This window comes from Moschus berezovskii, chromosome X (genome assembly GCF_049115385.1).
Source record: "Moschus berezovskii isolate FMDL1 chromosome X, NW_MosBer_1.0, whole genome shotgun sequence".
Lineage (NCBI taxonomy): Eukaryota > Metazoa > Chordata > Mammalia > Artiodactyla > Moschidae > Moschus > Moschus berezovskii.
This window is the reverse complement of record NC_142488.1, coordinates 47,879,147-47,897,255: the sequence shown is the minus strand read 5'-3', so window position 1 is coordinate 47,897,255 and position 18,109 is coordinate 47,879,147. Positions and strand designations below refer to the sequence as shown.

Sequence of the window (18,109 nt, the reverse complement as noted above, 5' to 3'; positions counted from 1 at the left end):
GAACTAAACAGACAGTTCTCCAAAGAAGACATACAGATGCTAACAAACACATGAAAAGATGCTCAACATCACTCATTATCAGAGAAATGCAAATAGAAACCACAATGAGGTACCATTTCATGCCAGTCAGAATGGCTGCTATCCAAAAATCTACAAACAATAAATGCTGGAGAGGGTGTGGAGAAAAGGGAACCCTCTTACACTGTTGATGGGAATGCAACTAGTACAGCCACTATGAAGAACAGTGTGGAGATTCCTTAAAAAACTGGAAATAGAACTGCCATGTGAACCAGCAATCCCACTGCTGGCCATACACACTGAGGAAACCAGAATTGAAAGAGACACATGTACCCCAATGTTCATCGCAGCACTGTTTATAATAGCCAGGACATGGAAGCAACCTAGATGTCCATCATCAGACGAATGGATAAGAAAGCTGTGGTACATATACACAATGGAATATTACTCAGCCATTAGAAAGAATTCATTTGAATCAGTTCTAATGAGGTGGATAAAACTGGAGCCTATTACACGGAGTGAAGTAAGCCAGAAAGAAAAACATCAATACAGTATATAACACATATATATATGGAATTTAGAAAGATGGTAACAGTAACCCTATATGCAAGACAGCAAAAGAGACACAGATGAATAGAACAGTCTTTTGGACTCTGTGGGAGAGGGCGAGGGTGGGATGATCTGAGAGAATAACTTTGAAACATGTATATTATCATATGTGAAATCGATTGCCAGTCCAGGTTTGATGCATGAGACAAGGTACACAGGGCTGGTGCACTGGGATGACCCAGAGGGATGGGATGGGGAGGGAGGTGGGAGGGGGGTTCAGGATGGGGAACACATGTAAACCCATGGCTGATTCATATCAATGTATAGCAAAAATCACTACAATATTGTAAAGTAATTAGCCTCCAGGTAAAATAAATAAATTTTAAAAAAGAAAGAGAATTAACACCAAAAAACAAAAGTAAAAAAAAAAAATTAAAAAATTCTGAATCTTGGGCAACTGTTCTCTTGTAACTACTTTAGTTTCTAAAAGCAGTTATTGTCCAAAGCTGGAAGAACTGAAGTCTTCTCAGATGAGCATATGAATGAATGGAGGGAGGTAGACAAAAAATAATATTAAAAAAGATGAGGTACAAAAGGGGAGAAGTCAGATAAGAAAATTAAAAAAAAAACACGAATACTAATTTATAAGTTTATTACAGCTATAATGCAGGTTATTCTGACTTTAAAGTAGCATCACATGGCATAGTGCTGACTCCATTCCTGAGATATTCTGTTGTACTTATCTCTGTTTTATAGATCTGTGCAATCTCTGGCACTAGGGGGTCATCTGGGTTTGAATCACATAGCAGTGAACAAATGGATAAAAGAACTTTTCAGTTCATTTCAGTTCAGTAGCTCAGTCGTGTCCGACTCTTTGCGACCCCAAGAATCACAGCACGCCAGGCCTCCCTGTACATCACCAACTCGTGGAGTTCACTCAAACTCATCTCCATCGAGTAGGTGATGCCATCCAGCCATCTCATTCTCTGTCGTCCCCGTCTCCTCCCACCCCCAATCCCTCCCAGCATCAGACTCTTTTCCAGTGAGTCAACTCGTCGCATGAGGTGGCCAAAGTATTGGAGCTTCAGCTTTAGCATCAGTCCTTCTAATGAACACCCAGGATTGATCTCCTTTAGAATGGACTGGTTGGATCTCCTTGCAGTCCAAGGGACTGACAAGAGTCTTCTCCAGAACCACAGTTCAAAAGCATCAATTCTTCGGCATCAGCTTTCTTCACAGTCCAACACTTACATCCACACATGACCATGGGAAAATCCATAGCCTTGACTAGAGGAACCTTGGTTGGCAAAGTAATGTCTCTGCTTTTTAATATGCTATCTTGGTTGGTCATAACTATCCTTCCAAGGAGTAAGCGTTTTTTAATTTCCTGGCTGCAATCAGCATCCGCAGTGATTTTGGAGCCCCAAAAAATAAACTCTGACACTATTTCCCCATCTATTTCCCATGAAGTGATGGGACCAGATGCCATGATCTTCGTTTTCTGAATGTTGAGCTTCAAGCCAAACTTTTCACTCTCCTCTTTCACTTTCATCAAGAGGCCTATGAGTTTCTCTTCACTTTCTGCCATAAGGTTGTTGTTATCTGCATATCTGAGGTGATTGATATTTCTCCTGGCAATCTTGATTCCAGCTTGTGCTTCTTTCAGCCCAGCGTTCCTCATGATGTACTCTGCATATAAATTAAATAATCAGGGTGACAATATACAACTTTGAGGTACTCCTTTTCCTATTTGGAACCAGTCTGTTGTTCCATGTCCAGTTCTAGCTGTTGCTTTCTGACCTACATACAGGTTTCTCAAGAGGCAGGTCAGGTGGTCTGGTGTTCCCAACTCTTTCAGAATGTTCCACAGTTTATTGTGATCCACACAGTCAAAGGCTTTGGCATAGTCAATGAAGCAGAAATAGATGTGTTTCTGGAACTCTCTTGCTTTCTCCATGATCCAGCGGATGTTGGCAATTTGATCTCTGGTGCCTCTGCCTTTTCTAAAACCTGCTTGAACATCTGGGAGTTCACGGTTCACATATTGCTGAAGCCTGGCTTGGAGAATTTTGAGCATGACTTTACTAGCGTGTGAGATGAGTGCAATTGTGCAGTAGTTTGAGCATTCTTTAACATTGCCTTTCTTTGGGATTGGAATGAAGACTGACCTTTTCCAGTCCTGTGGCCACTGCTGAGTTTTCCACATTTGCTGGCATATTGAGTGCAGCACTTTCACAGCATCATCTTTCAGGATTTGAAATAGCTCAATTGGAATTCCATCACCTCCACTAGCTTTGTTCATCGTGATGCTCTCTAAGGCCCACTTGACTTCACATTCCAAGAGGTCTGGTTCCAGGTGAGTGATCACGCCATCGTGATTATCTTCATCGTGAAGATCTTTTTTGTACAGTTCTTCTGTGTATTCTTTCCACCTCTTCTTAATCTCTTCTGCTTCTGTTAGGTCCATACCATTTCTGTCCTTTATCGAACCCATCTTTTCATGAAATGTTCCCTTGATATCTCTAATTTTCTTGAAAAGATCTCTTGTTTTTTTTAATTCTGTTTTTTTCCTCTATTTCTTTGCATTGATCGCTGAGGAAGGCTTTCTTATCTCTCCTAGCTATTCTTTGGAACTCTGCATTCAGATGCTTATATCTTTCCCTTTCTCCTTTGCTTTTCGCTTCTCTTCTTTTCACAGCTATTTGTAAGGCCTCCTCAGACAGCCATTTTGCTTTTTTTCATTTCTTTTCCATGGGGATGGTCTTGGTCCCTGTCTCCTGTACAATGACACCAATCTCCGTCCAGAGTTCATCAGGCACTCTATCTATCAGGTCTAGTCCCTTAAATCTATTTCTTACTTCCACTGTATAATCATAAGGGATTTGATTGAGGTCATATCTAAATTGTCTAGTAGTTTTCCCTACTTTCTTCAATTTCAGTCTGAATTTGGCAGTAAGGAGTTCGTGATCTGAGCCACAGTCTGCTCCTGGTCTTTTTTTTGCTAACTGTATAGAGCTTCTCCATCTTTGGCTGCAAAGAATATAATCAATCTGATTTCGGTGTTGACCATCTGGTGATGTCCATGTGTAGAGTCTTCTCTTGTGTTGTTGGAAGTGGGTGTTTTCTATGACCAGTGCGTTCTCTTGACAAAACTCTGTTAGCCTTTGCCCTGCTTCATTCCGTGCTCCAAGGCCAAATTTGCCTGTTACTCCAGGTGTTTCTTGACTTCCTAGTTTTGCATTCCAGTCCCCTATAATGAAAAGGACATCTTTTTTAGTGTTAGTTCTAAAAGGTCTTGTAGGTCTTTAAAAGAACTTTCTGTTCTGTTCTGTTCTGTTCCGTCGCTCAGTCGTGTCCGACTCTATGCGACCCCGTGGACTGTAGCCTGCCAGGTTTCTCCATCCATGGGATTCTCCAGGCAAGAATACTGGAGTGGGTTACCGTTTCCTTCTCCAGGGGATCTTCCCGACCCAGGGATCGAAGCCGGGTGTCCCACATTGGAGGCAGAAGCTTTAACCTCTGAGCCACGTTTAGAAATAGTTAAATCAGGAGACCATTGTGATTTTAGAATATCAAGATAAATGCTGCCATTACTGTTAATATTTGGATGATAAATTCTTTTTGTAAATGCAACTTTAGGTGGTTTGAAAGGGTAGTCTGAAGGAAAATGAATTGTCAAAAATGCACCGCCTTGAAATGGCTGTCCTTATGTCCCATAACTGTGGCTTGACAATGAAATATATAATCTCCAAATGGACCTGCATGTGCTAGAGGGTCACGGGTCAAATCACTAAGTTCCTTATTAATCCATTTCAGCGCCCTAGTCTGTGCCATATCTGGCTCCTCACTATCTCAGTGCATGCTCAAAGCTCCTCCCAAAACCCTTGATTATACCAGCAGCTGGGAAGGATTGTCTCTTGCTCACCCATCAGTTCTGCCAGACACAGTTACTTGGTATTAAGGAGGTGGAACTCGCGAGAATCTCAAGACTGGTTAACAGGAGCTGTCATGCTGCAATGACTAAAGGACAATTTTATGCATTCTTCCCTATAGGGGCCCGTCTCCTTTCTTCAGTTTTATTATAGTAATTGAGGAAAGTATTAAACGTTTTTCTCAAAATGTAGCCTTTAAAAACATGAGAAAATATCAAATCTGACTTTTGAAAAAATATATTTCATAATGCTATCCCTTTTATGCTCCTCTTAATTGTTTTCACCACCACTCCAGCCTTTTCAAATACACACCATGTATAGTCTTATTCCTTTAGAAAACATTTATAGACAGGAATCTGGAAAATAAGACCAAGAAATCTAAGCCCGCCTACCATCTATTTTCATAAATAAAGTTTTATTGGAACACAGCCACATACCATCATTTACATGTATCTACATGTATTTACTTTTGCTACAAAGACAACTGAGCAGTTGTGACTGAGGCCATATAGCCTATACAACTTAAAATATTTACTATTTGTTCATTTGAAAAGCTTTTCAGACCTATTATAGAATACTGAGATATTGTAAAGTCTTTTTTATCTCTAAGAATATCCTTTGTAAATGATTTTTATATTGCATACATTTATTGGGCTGCCTGTTTTTTTTTTTTTAAATGTAATAGCATATCACATTGTAAGAAAAGCTGAAGAATTAAACTTTAAGAACCATGATAATGCCTACCTAAGATTTGTTTTAAGAATTAAACAAGTATGAAATGTCTAGAGCATAAAGGATAGATTATCATGAATCTAGAGATAAAATCAGGTCTTCCACTGGAGAGGAATTTAGATTGTAAATGGGCAAGTCACACTTGTAGGGACTTTAAGGATTATTCCAACATGGTAGTGAAAACTACACTTAGAAAATCTGAGTATAAAAATAAAGGATTTATTACATACAGGTTGTAGAAAAGAGAGGTATGGCACATCACACAGGATATGAGTAGAATGACAAAAGAAATAACTAAGCAGATAGGGAGCTGAGAGAGATTAAATACTGTCGGGCAAGTGTCTTTAAGGGTCCAGGTGGAGTATACAAGCAAAAGTCATGAGAAAATTTCACTGGTGTATTTATATGTCCTGAGATCACAGACAGGGGAGGGCAAAAGTGGGAAATTGTAGCTAGAAACAGTTTTGGTGCACCCGAACATCTAGAAGTGTTCACAGCCCAATGCTGAGGACTCAAGATAATGGGAAATTTTAAAAATGTACAATATGAAATTATACTTTGGAAAAACAATTTCATAGTAAGAAAGAAATACAGAGGATGTCTAGGCCTACCTACCTAGAGCTTCCATTTAGATTTACTTGGCAATGTGACTGGGTGCTGAAAGTGGATGGCCTGTATTACAGAGAAAAAAAAAAAGACACTATTCATTTAATGCACTTATTAAGGACAATAAGGCAGAGCCATTCAGATAAGTATCAGGACCACTGCCAATGGGGTCTTTTGGTGGGGGAGAAAATAAAGCAAGGAAAGTTGAGAAGGTATAACCGAGGAGTGAGTTAGGGAGTCTATGGATGGAAAATTACTAAGAGAAAACATCAGGTGTAAGGGGATATTCTGGTTAAACTGACCTAACAGGATTCCTAGTGAAGACAGGTGAAGGTGCTATCACCTAAGGGATAGTGGAGGATGAGGAACCCCATTAGATATTAAAGGTGATCAGATATCAAGAATCGGGGAATTCTAGCTAGCTAGAATTGCTAATCTTGCTTATTGCAATCTTTCTAACATTGATAATTTCAGAGACAAACACAGAAGCCCAAAACTCAGGGACTAATTAGGAAGAAAGACTGAAGAACCTAAGTAGAGGTCGGTGAAGGATTTTTGTCAGTCCCTCTTCTTATTCAAAGAGAGAAAAGACATCATTCTTTGCTCCGAAAAATATAGCTCCATTTCTTATAAGTTGCCTTTTCTTCATTAAGGGTGAGCTGACCTCAGATATGCAGATGACACCACCCTTATGGCAGAAAGTGGAGAACTAAAGAGCCTCTTGATGAAAGTGAAAAAGGAGAGTGAAAAAGTTGGCTTAAAGCTCAACATTCAGAAAACTAAGATCATGGCATCTGGTCACATCACTTCATGGCAAACAGATGGGGAAACAGTGGCAGACTTTATTTTTCTGGGCTACAAAATCACTGCAGATGGTGATTGTAGCCATGAAATTAAAAGACGCTTGCTCCTTGGAAAGAAAGTTATGACCAACCTAGACAGCATATTAAAAGGCAGAAACATTACTTTGCCAACAAAGGTCTGCCTAGTCATAACTATGGTTTTTCCAGTTGTAATGTATGGATGTGAGAGCTGGACTGTGAAGAAAGCTGATCAGCGAAGAATTGATGCTTCTGAACTGTAGTGTTGGAGAAGACTCTTGAGAGTCCCTTGGACTGCAAGGAGATCCAACCAGACCATCCTAAAGGAAATCAGTCCTGAATGTTCATTGGAAAGACTGATGCTGAGGCTGAATCTCCAATATTTTGGCCACCTGATGTGTATAACTGACTGAATGGAAAAGACCCTGATGCTGGGAAAGATTGAAGGCAGGAAGAGAAGGGGACAACAGGTGATGAGATGGTTGGATGGCATAACCGATTCAATGGACATGAATTTGGGCAGGTTCTGGGAGTTGGTGATGGACAGGGAAGCCTGGCATGCTGCAGTGCATGGGGTCGCAAAGAGTTGGACATGACTGAGCGACTGAACTGAACTGAAATTTGCATAAGTGCAGCTGGAGCTGCTAAGTCGCTTCAGTCGATTCCAATTCTGTGCAACCCCATAGATGACAGCTACCAGGCGCCCCCGTCCCTGGGATTCTCCAGACAAGAGCACTGGAGTGGGTTGCCATTTCCTTCTCTAATGCATGAAAGTGAAAAGTGAAAGTGAAGTCACTCAGTCATGTCCAACTGTTAGCGACCCCGTGGACTGCAGCCCACCAGGCTCCTCCGTCCATGGGATTTTTCCAGGCAAGAGTACTGTAGTGGGGAGCCACTGACTTCTCCAATAAGTGCAACAAGAATGGTAATTGATAACATAAGTCCTTTTGAGTTTGATTTACTGGAACATTTATAAAGAATCTCAAATTAGCCTTTTAAAAAGTCTCTTACACTTTCTAATACCATACACAAAAATAAACTCAAAATGGATTAAAGATCTAAATGTTAAGACCAGAAACTATAAAACTCCTAGAGGAGAACATACGCAAAACACTCTCTGACATAAATCACAGCAGGATCCTCCATGACCCACCTCCCAGAATATTGGAAATAAAAGAAAAAATAAACGAATGGGACCTAATTAAAATTAAAATCTTCTGCACAGCAAAGGAAAGTATAAGCAAGGTGAAAAGACAGTCTTCAGAATGGGAGAAAATAATAGCAAATGAAACAACTGACAAAGAATTAATCTCCAAAATATTCAAGCAGCTCCTGCAGTTCAATTCCAGAAAAATAAACGACCCAATCAAAAAATGGGCCAAAGAACTAAACAGACATTTCTCCAAAGAAGACATACAGATGGCTAACAAACACATGAAAAAATGCTCAACATCCCTCATAATCAGAGAAATGCAAATCAAAGCCACAGTAAGATACCATTTCACACCAGTCAGAATGGCTGCTATCCAAACGTCTACATGCAATAAATGCTGGAGAGGGTGTGGAGAGAAAGGAACCCTCTTACACTGTTGGTGGGAATGCAAACTAGTACAGCCACTATGGAGAAAAGTGTGGAGATTCCTCAAAAACCTGGAAATAGAACTGCCATATGATCCAGCAATCGCACTACTAGGCGTACACACTGAGGAAACCAGAATTGAAAGAAACACATGTACTCCAATGTTCATTGCAGCACTGTTTATAATAGCAAGGACATGGAAGCAACTTAGATGTCCATTTGCAGACGAATGGATAAGAAAGCTTTGGTACATATACACAATAGAGTATTATTCAGCCATTAAAAAGAATACATTTGAATCAGTTCTAATGAGGTGGATGAAACTGGAGCCTTTTATACAGAATAAGCCAGAAAGAAAAACGCCAATACAGTATACTAACGCATATATATGGAATTTAGAAAGATGGTAATCTTAACCCTGTATACGAGACAGCAAAAGAGACACAGGTGTATAGAACAGTCTTTGGGACTCTGTGGGAGAGGGCGAGGGTGGGATGATTTGGGAGAATGGCATTGAAACATGTATATTATCATATGTGAAACGAATCACCAGACCAGGTTTGACGCATGATACAGGATGCTCGGGGCTGGTCCACGGGGATAACCCAGAAGGAGGATATGGGGAGGAGGGAGCTGGGAGGGGTGTTCAAGAAAGGGAACACATGTACACTCGGGGCGGACTCATGTCAATGTATGGCAAAACCAACCAATATAATATTGTAAAGTAATTCAGTTCAGTTCAGTTCAGTTGCTCATTCGTGTCTGACTCTTTGCGACGCCATGAATCACAGCACGCCAGGCCTCCCTGTCCATCACCAATTCCCGGAGTTGACTCCAACTCATGTCCATCGAGTTGGTGATGCCATCCAGCCATCTCATTCTCTGCCGTCCCATTCTTCTCCTGCCCCCAATCCCTCCCAGCATCAGAGTCTTTTCCAGTGAGTCAACTTGTCGCACGAGGTGGCCAAAGTATTGGAGTTTGAGCTTTAGCATCAGTCCTTCCAATGAACACCCTGGAATGATCTCCTTTAGAATGGACTGGTTGGATCTCCTTGCAGTCCAAGGGACTCTCAAGAGTCTTCTCCAACAACACAGTTCAAAAGCATCAGTTTTTCAGCGATCAGCTTTCTTTACAGTCCAATTCTCACATCCATACATGACCACTGGAGAAACCACAGCCTTGACTAGATGGACCTTTGTTGGCAAATTAATGTCTCTGCTTTTTAATATGCTATCTAGGCTGTCAAGTCATATCTAACTCTATTCATCATGCTCAAAAATCACATTATAGTGAAACTTTTGGTAATATAAACGATGTTTCCAGTTACGTACTGTTACAAGGAGAACTGTTTTTTCTTGAACTTATACAAATAAATATATTGCCATGAAAATAATTACACTCAATATGAGTTTCTGAATTCTGGAAACATCAGATAAGGAGAAAAAATAAATGTCTCATTTTATTTGCAAGCATTTTCAAAAAAGCATCAGAGTAAAACGAAAATTATATTTGGATGACAACAAAGCATTTTAATACATGTCTATGGTTAGACAGGAATCCCTTAGAAGAAATGGAGTAGTCATCATGGTCAACAAAATTGTCCAAAATGCAGTACTTGGATGCAATATCAAAAACGACAGAATGATCTCTGTTTCCAAGGCAAACCATTCAATATTACACTAGTCCAAACCTATGCCCCAACAAGTAACGCTGAAGAAGCCGAAGTTGAACTCTTCTATGAAGACCTACAAGACCTTTTAGAACTAACACCCAAAAAACATGTCATTTTCTTCATAGGGGTCTGGAATGCAGAATTAGGAAGTCAAGAAACACCTGCAGTAACAGGCAAATTGGTCTTGGAGCACAGAATGAGGCAGGGCAGAAGCTAATAGAGTTTTGCCAAGAGAACGCACTGGTCATAGCAAACAACCTTTTTCAACAACACAAGAGAAGACTCTACACATGGACATCAACAGATGGTCAACACCGAAATTAAGTTGATTATATTCTTTGCAGCCAAAGATGGAGAAGCTCTATACAGTTGGCAAAAACAAGACCAGGATTTGACTCTGGCTCAGATCATGAACTCCTTATTGCCAAATTCAGACTGAAATTGAAGAAAGTAGGGAAAACCACTAGACCATTCAGATATGAGCTAAATCAAATCCCTTATGATTATACAGTGGAAGTGAGAAATAGATTTAAGGGACTAGATCTGATAGAGTGCCGGATAAACTCTGGACGGAATTTGTGACATTTTACCAGAGGCAGAGTCCAAGACCATTCCCATGGAAAGGAAATGCAAAAAAGCAAAATGGCTGTCTGAGGAGACCTTATAAATAGCTGAAAAGAAGAGAAGCAAAAAGCAAAGGAGAAAAGGAAAGGTATAAGCATTTGAATGCAGAGTTCCAAAGAACAGCAACATAAGAAAGCCTTCCTCAGCGATCAATGCAAAGAAATAGAGGAAACAACAGAATAGGAAAGACAAGAGATATCTTCAAGAAAATTAGAGATACCAAGGGAACATGGCATGCAAAGATGGGCTCGATAAAGGACAGAAATGGTGTGGACCTAACAGAAGCAGAACATATAAAGAAGAGGTGTCAGGAATACACAGAAGAACTGTACAAAAAAGATCTTCACGACCCAGACAATCACGATGGTGTGATCACTGCCTTAGAGCCAGACATCTTGGAATGTGAAGTCAAGTGGGCCTTAGAGAGCATCACTATGAACAAAGCTAGTGGAGGTGATGGAATTCCAATTGAGCTATTTCAAATCCTGAAAGATGGTGCTGTGAAAGTGCTGCACTCAATATGCCAGCAAATTTGGAAAACTCAGCAGTGGCCACAGGACTGGAAAAGGTCAGTCTTCATTCCAATCCCAAAGAAAGGCAATGCCAAAGAATGCTCAAACAGTTGCACTAATCTCACACGCTAGTAAAGTCATGCTCAAAATTCTCCAAGCCAGGCTTCAGCAATACAATAATCGTGAACTCCCAGATGTTCAAGCAGGTTTTAGAAAAGGCAGAGGCACCAGAGATCAAATTGGCAACATCCGCTGGATTATGGAGAAAGCAAGAGAGTTCCAGAAATACATCTATTTTTGCTTCATTGACTATGCCAAAGTCTTTGACTGTGTGGATCACAATAAACTGTGGAATATTTTGAAAGAGATGGGCATACCAGACCACCTGAGCTGCCTCTTGAGAAACCTGTATGCAGGTCAGGAAGCAACAGTTAGAACTGGACATGGAACAACAGACTGGTTCCAAATAGGAAAAGGAGTACGTCAAGGCTGTATACTGTTACCCTGCTTATTTAACTTATCTGCAGTGTAAATCATGAGGAACGCTGGGCTGGAAGAAGCACAAGCTGGAATCAAGATTGCCGGGAGAAATATCAATAACCTCAGATATGCAGATGACACCACCCTTATGGCAGAAAGTGAAGAGGAACTCAAAAGCCTCTTGATGAATGTGAAAGAGGAGAGTGAAAAGTTTGGTTTGAAGCTCAACATTCAGAAAACAAAGATCATGGCATCTGGTCCCATCACTTCATGGGAAATAGATGGGGAAACAGTGGAAACAGTGTCAGACTTTATTTTATGGGGCTCCAAAATCACTGCGGATGCTGATTGCAGCCATGAAATTAAAAGACACTTACTTCTTGGAAGGAAAGTTATGACCAACCTAGATAGCATATTAAAAAGCAGAGACATTACTTTGCCAACCAAGGTCCGTCTAGTCAAGGCTATGGTTTTTCCTGTGGTCATGTATGGATGTGAGAGTTGGACTGTGAAGAAAGCTGATTACTAAAGAACTGATGCTTTTGAACTGTGACGTTAGAGAAGTCTCTTGCGTGTCCCTTGGACTGCAAGGAGATCCAACCAGTCCATCCTAAAGGAGATCAGTCCTGGGTGTTCATTGGAAGGACTGATGCTGAAGCTGAAACTCCAATACTTTGGCCACCTCATGCGACGAGTTTACTCATTGGAAAAGACGCTGATGCTGGAAGGGATTGGGGACAGGAGGAGAAGGGTACGACAATGATGAGATGACTTGGTGGCATCACCGACTTGATGGATATGTGTTTCAGTGAACTCTGGGAATTGGTGAAGGACAGGGAGGCCTGGCATGCTGCGATTTTTGGTGTTGCAAAGAGTCGGACATGACTGTGTGACTGAACTGAACTGACTGAACTTTTCCCACAGTTTCAATTTATAGTTCATTTCCCTTTTAACTTTTTTCAATAAAAATATACTGGTCTCAAAGAGTTCCTTCCATAAAAATCAATCATGTTTAAATACATTTCATAGTCTACTAGTCAGAAAAATTTAACTGGCAGAATTGGTGGATTTGCAGTGACATTTGTAAATCCGCATTGTAAATGCGGATTTGTAAGTTTTCATTAAATTAGGCTGGGATCTGAAGGTCTGAATCAATGATACCTCCTTCCCTTCCAGATTCTGAACCAACTAAAAAATATACACAGGTATCAAAAAGTGAAAAATAACAGCTTTAATATATTAAGAAAGCAAAATTCATAACAGCATGTATAACATGCCACAATTTTCACAAAAATTTGATATACACATATATGATATATTTGCAAGTACATGGATTATCTCTGGAAAAATACATAGTAACTGGTAAGAGTGTTTATCTTTGGAAAGTCGGACTGTGGTCAAGGATGTGAAAAAAAGGAGACTTTATACCACATACCTTTTGAACTGTTTGATTTTTACCAGAGGCATGTGTTTTTGTGCAAAATGATTTATATATTAAATTTTTTTTAAGAATAAAAATAGATATCGGCTTTAAATCTGATAGAGCTGAACTGGAGGACATGGTTTGGACCTAAGCCTGAAATGAACTTCTACCCCAAGTGTAAAGACAGTTGATCCCCCACCCCAGAGAGTGAAAGAGGTCTGCTGATTAGATGTTTACCCAGTCATGTAGTGACAGACTATCTGCTTTCCCATATCTTTCTGTGAGAAATGAGCTCAAGACCCAACATGGCCTTAAGTTACATATCCATAATAATCCTTTTCTCATGTTTCACCAATTTATTTCTCCTCCCACTTGGCAGACTGAATGAGTCACTAGTAGAGATAGGTAGAAATTTTCTTCCAAATATTTTTAAGAGGCACAGTTCCTTTTTCTTGTTCAGGAACATGGAGAGAGGCAGAGGATAGATCCTATCATACCTTTGGACATTTCTGTCCATATTGCCAACACCCAAGACAAACAGGGCTTGGCTTTCCCTTTTGGGTGAGACCAGTAGGATCTTAGGAATGTCCTGCTCCCACTTGTGTAAGACTGGTGAGCAATTCTACTTTTGCTCCAGAAGGCACTGAAACAAGTCATACTAGAACAGTAATTAAACTAATTCTAAAGCTACATACACTCCTGGCTGAAAATTCACTACTATATTCTCAATTTATAATTGTGTCTAACCACATTATCTGACACAGCTTATAAAGATTATAAAATAAGCCCCAAAGATAGCCTTAAAATACTCCAAATAACACAATGTCAACAACATAATGAAAATGCCTTAATTTGAACTGTATGAAAGCCATACCAGTTATTAAACTCCAAGGGAAAAATGAATGCCCCAAATGAAATTTCTTTTTTTTAAATCAAAAGGAATTAAAGTCCAAAATTCTGCCTTCCCAAATTTCTTGTTTTTCTGATGTCAACCATACAGATCTCACAAAGATGTCTTGACAGATAGTGGGGTTCCTTCAGCAGCTGTAGCCTGGACTATCTTCCTCTTGATTTGGTGTAGTTCCTTTAGAACTTCAGGAGTTGAATTAATCTAACCCCACAATTGCATGTTTATATATATATTATATATCACATTAAGAGTCCACGGGGTCAATAGGACATAAGATTATCACAGTATCAGCATCATATCTCCAAAATTAGAAAGCACATTAACCCTCAGCCTCTAAAACAGATACTCAAACACTTTTATGTCTCTGGGACTTAGTACATAGGGTAATACAGACCCACATTGCAGTTGTCATCAAATATCTAAGGAGAGACTTAGTGACAGCAAAAGGAAGGAAAGTAGACAGAGAATACATGGGAGAGGAGAGTATCTTCCTGGTTTCATCCTCAGCAGGATGTGGTCTCTCTGTGTCAGTAATCTTGATTCTATGACCTGTGAACTTTAATTTGGTACCCAAGTGGTTGATTGTACCATCATGAGTCCCAATGCCACATCTGCAGAAGACCATGGCCTGGCTGTTAGTGCTAATGGAGCTTCTCTTAGAAACCCAATGAGAACACATTGGTTTTGACTGGGTGCTTCTCTCCAAAACTTTGCTTATTTTTCAACCTTTCCCAAAGTTGACTTTCCCTAATACCTTTAATAATGGAAGATACAAGACCCATTCCATTACTTATTTTTCTGCTGAAATAGGGTTCACCCTTATCTGCATATGAGTTTCTTGCTGCTGCTGCTAAGTCACTTCAGTCGTGTCCGACTCTGTGTGATCCCATAGACGGAAGCCCACCAGGCTCCCCTGTCCCTGGGATTCTCTAGGCAAGAACACTGGAGTGGGTTGCCATTTCCTTCTCCAATGTGTGAAAGTGAAAAGTGAAAGCGAAGTCGCTCAGTCCTGTCTGACCCTTAGCGACTCCATGGACTGCAGCCTACCAGGCTCTTCCATCCATGGGATTTTCTAGGCAAGAGTACTGGAGTGGCTTGCCATTGCCTTCTCTGATGAGTTTCTTAGGCCCAGCCAAAAAACAGGATAAAGCTGAAAAAACACACTAACAAATATCTATTAGATTTCTATCTACTAATACCAGCATTTAAAACATTAAAGCACTTAGAATATCACTGTCTTTTGATCATCTATCATGTGTTTCATAGTCCTACTAGGACACCCTAATAAATGAGCTCACCAATTTCTACACGGAAGCAAAGCCTATTTTCAGTCTTTTTAGTTCTAGCAAGTGCCTTTCCCACCTCATATGCTTGGATTCAGAAGTCTTCTAAGAATCTAATGAAAACGTAATCTAAACATTTTCAAAGCATCCCTTCTAGCTAGGAAAGAAATCTGTACCTCAGCCTGATTCCAGATTTTTGCTCCTTTATTTTGAGGTCCTGAACAGGTCTGCCAACCATGCTCAACCTAGCCTTTACCCTGTGACTGAGGACTCTAGCTAGAGCCTGGCATAATGCTCCGTTGGGCTGGCAAAGCCCAATTGTGTTAAATTTTGTCTGCACAGCCCTTGTCTGTAAAAACCCACTCCATGTCTGTAGGTACAAGCCAAAGCTATTGCAGACAACAGAAATCCTAATGCCATTAATGACTAACCATGATTTCTCTACTTGCATTTGGTTCCTAAATGCTTACCCCTTAACAGTTTTGTAAGATTTCTCAGCCTATGCACTAAAATACAAAATAACTGCCCTCTTGATTTTGAACCAAGTTGAACAATAAGTGCAAGAATAAGACTTTCAGTACAGTTGGAATTTAAAATGCAACTTGGACGGAAGACCAACATGAACATCTCACTCCTTTCCCAAATTAGACATCTGAAGTCACTTAAGGGGAGGGTTGAAGTTTCCAAGACACTTAGCCAGCCATATTGAATATCTCAAGAAGCTTCACACTTCAGTGAAGATTGTCTAAATGCCCAAAAGAATGAGGCAAGAAGTGTTCAGTTACCTTTATTCAATTAACACCACCCAAGGTAAAAATAAGGGCCAATGAATGTCAGACTTTACGCTTCTCACTAATTAGATAAGTCAATCATTATACTGTGGGGAGGAACACATAAAAAGGTTAGAGGTAAGGGCAGAAGGATTCTTCAAAACATGTCTGAAAGGGTAGAAGTTTTAATTTTTTGCCAGGCAAAAGTGTGAAAGAGGAGAAGATGGTTCTTGCAAATTGTAAAACAATCAAGACTTTTTGTGTGTTCAGATTTTACAATCTGTCTCACATATTTGGCAAACTTCAAAATGACCTCTAAGATATTTTTACCAAATCATAGACATAGATATGAAATCATCATCAAATTTTATGAAGTACACAGAGGGTTGTGCTTCCACCTGATGAATAACCATGCCAGTTCTCCTGGAGATATCTTCCTTGGCATATTCCACTTCCACTTGTTTGCCTACTAGGCTGTCTATGACTTCTCCTGGCTCCCTCTCTGTGAGAGGAGAATCATTGGAATCTGGAAGGATGTGTAGGTCACCGTCTTGATAATCATCTAACAACTGGTACATATATAATACAGGATCTTTCTCATAGGTAATGTAAAACCACGTATTCATGACAGGTGCCTGAGCTAAGACCATCCCCCTCCATTCATTTTTGGAACCTTCCTCTGTCTCAAAAATATGTTCCACTGCTTTGCCAACCATAATTTCTGTTAAGTGTGTATCACTGATTCTAGATGATGCAACTGTATGGGAAGGACTTCAAGTGATGACACTCTTTCATCTCTGTGAAGTTCCAATCCATAAACACAGTCAACTCCATCATATTTGATAAGATACAGAGAGGGATTTACAGGTACCTGATCCAGAATGGTTCCCTTCCACTCTGTTAGAGGTTCATCTCCGTCTTTCCATCCATGCCGAATTCTGCAGCCCACGATAGTCCTTGGAGGCTGGGAGATGGGTCTGCTCCTATGCTTCTTGTGTGCCGCTTTTCTCTTCATCATGGTAACAGACACACTGGCATGCCCTGCGGCTGTCCTGGACCGCTGCCCAAAAGCCGTTTTTTTTTTTGCGAGCGGGGTCTTCATGCCTGCGCAGAGCACAGTAACAAAGCGGCCCAATAAAGGAAATCAAGAAAAAATAAATTCAATTCATGACACGGTGAACTTTATTTCCTAAAGAGTGCACTCCATGCACACACGCCCAGACGCCCGTTTTCCTCTAAAGCTAGGCAGAAAAACTGGAAATACCCTGCAACCTGCGTGCAAGCAGTAACCTTCCTCCCCAGCTAGTTACAGCTACGCTAGCGCTATGGAGTTCTGGTTGTGGTCAAAGAAATAGAGGGCACCCCCTCATTCCTCCGCCCTGCGTCCAACACTGTCCAGGCCAGAGGGCAGAGACCCCTCCAAGCTGGGGATAGCGGGCCTCGCGAGCCCAAATCGGACACCTTGGTGCTGCCTCCGCTGGGAGGCTGTGTCGAAGGAGGACCAGCAGACAACGAGTTAGGTGCTTGCAAGAGCTGGGAGGGAAGATCTTTAGGCGAGGAGCGTGTCAAGTGAGCTGCTGGATAGGCGGACAGGATGGCCGCAATGTCTCCGTAACTCTACTTGGGGGGCCTTCCGCTCCCTCTCGGTGGCAGCGGCGACCCTTCTGCCACATCGGACTCTTACCAGTCACTGCAGTCGCCAGTCTCCTCCCTCTTTTCCGTAGAGCTCAGCTTCCTGCCAGGAGAAAGGCCTCCCCTTCCTGTCCAGCACAGCGCCCTCCCCTACCCCCAACTCTCCATCCACCACTGCCTTGGGCTTGGGAGTAGTTCTTTGGTTCTTTGCCCCGCCCCTTTCCAAAATCTGGACCAGCCTGACGAACAAATCCCCTCTCCAACCGCCTAGTGCCGCTTCTTCAGTTCTGGGCTCCCATATTCCCAATCCCCATCCATAACTCCGTCTCTGTATTCCTGCCCCATCTGCTCTCCATCCTCCAGGAATTTGCCCTTTCCTTTCCCCCTGCCATTCCGGAGTTACTCTTTATTAAGGAAACCTGCCTTTCCTGTCATTTAAGGGAGTTTGAGGTTAGAGGAGAGAAATGCACAAGTGCTCAGTCTGCCATCTTGACTCAGTATCTAGGTAATTTTTACTGACTGGTCGTTACTGGATTTATTGAGGATAATATATTTTCCTTTTTCA

At 41.0% G+C, this 18,109-nt stretch overlaps 1 protein-coding gene and 1 pseudogene across 1 annotated transcript; both read right to left on the bottom strand.

Moving 5' to 3' along the window:
- Nucleotides 1-1,260: 1,260 nt before the first annotated feature.
- LOC148773287 (ubiquitin-conjugating enzyme E2 D3-like) lies at nucleotides 1,261-4,401 on the bottom strand (annotated as a pseudogene).
- An 11,826-nt stretch (nucleotides 4,402-16,227) lies between these two features.
- On the bottom strand, nucleotides 16,228-17,585 carry SPIN3 (spindlin family member 3). The gene is given in 6 exon segments (XM_088833675.1): nucleotides 16,228-16,268; nucleotides 16,271-16,675; nucleotides 16,678-17,016; nucleotides 17,275-17,457; nucleotides 17,460-17,495; nucleotides 17,498-17,585. Coding segments are annotated over 6 exon segments (1,092 nt in total).
- Nucleotides 17,586-18,109: the final 524 nt, after the last annotated feature.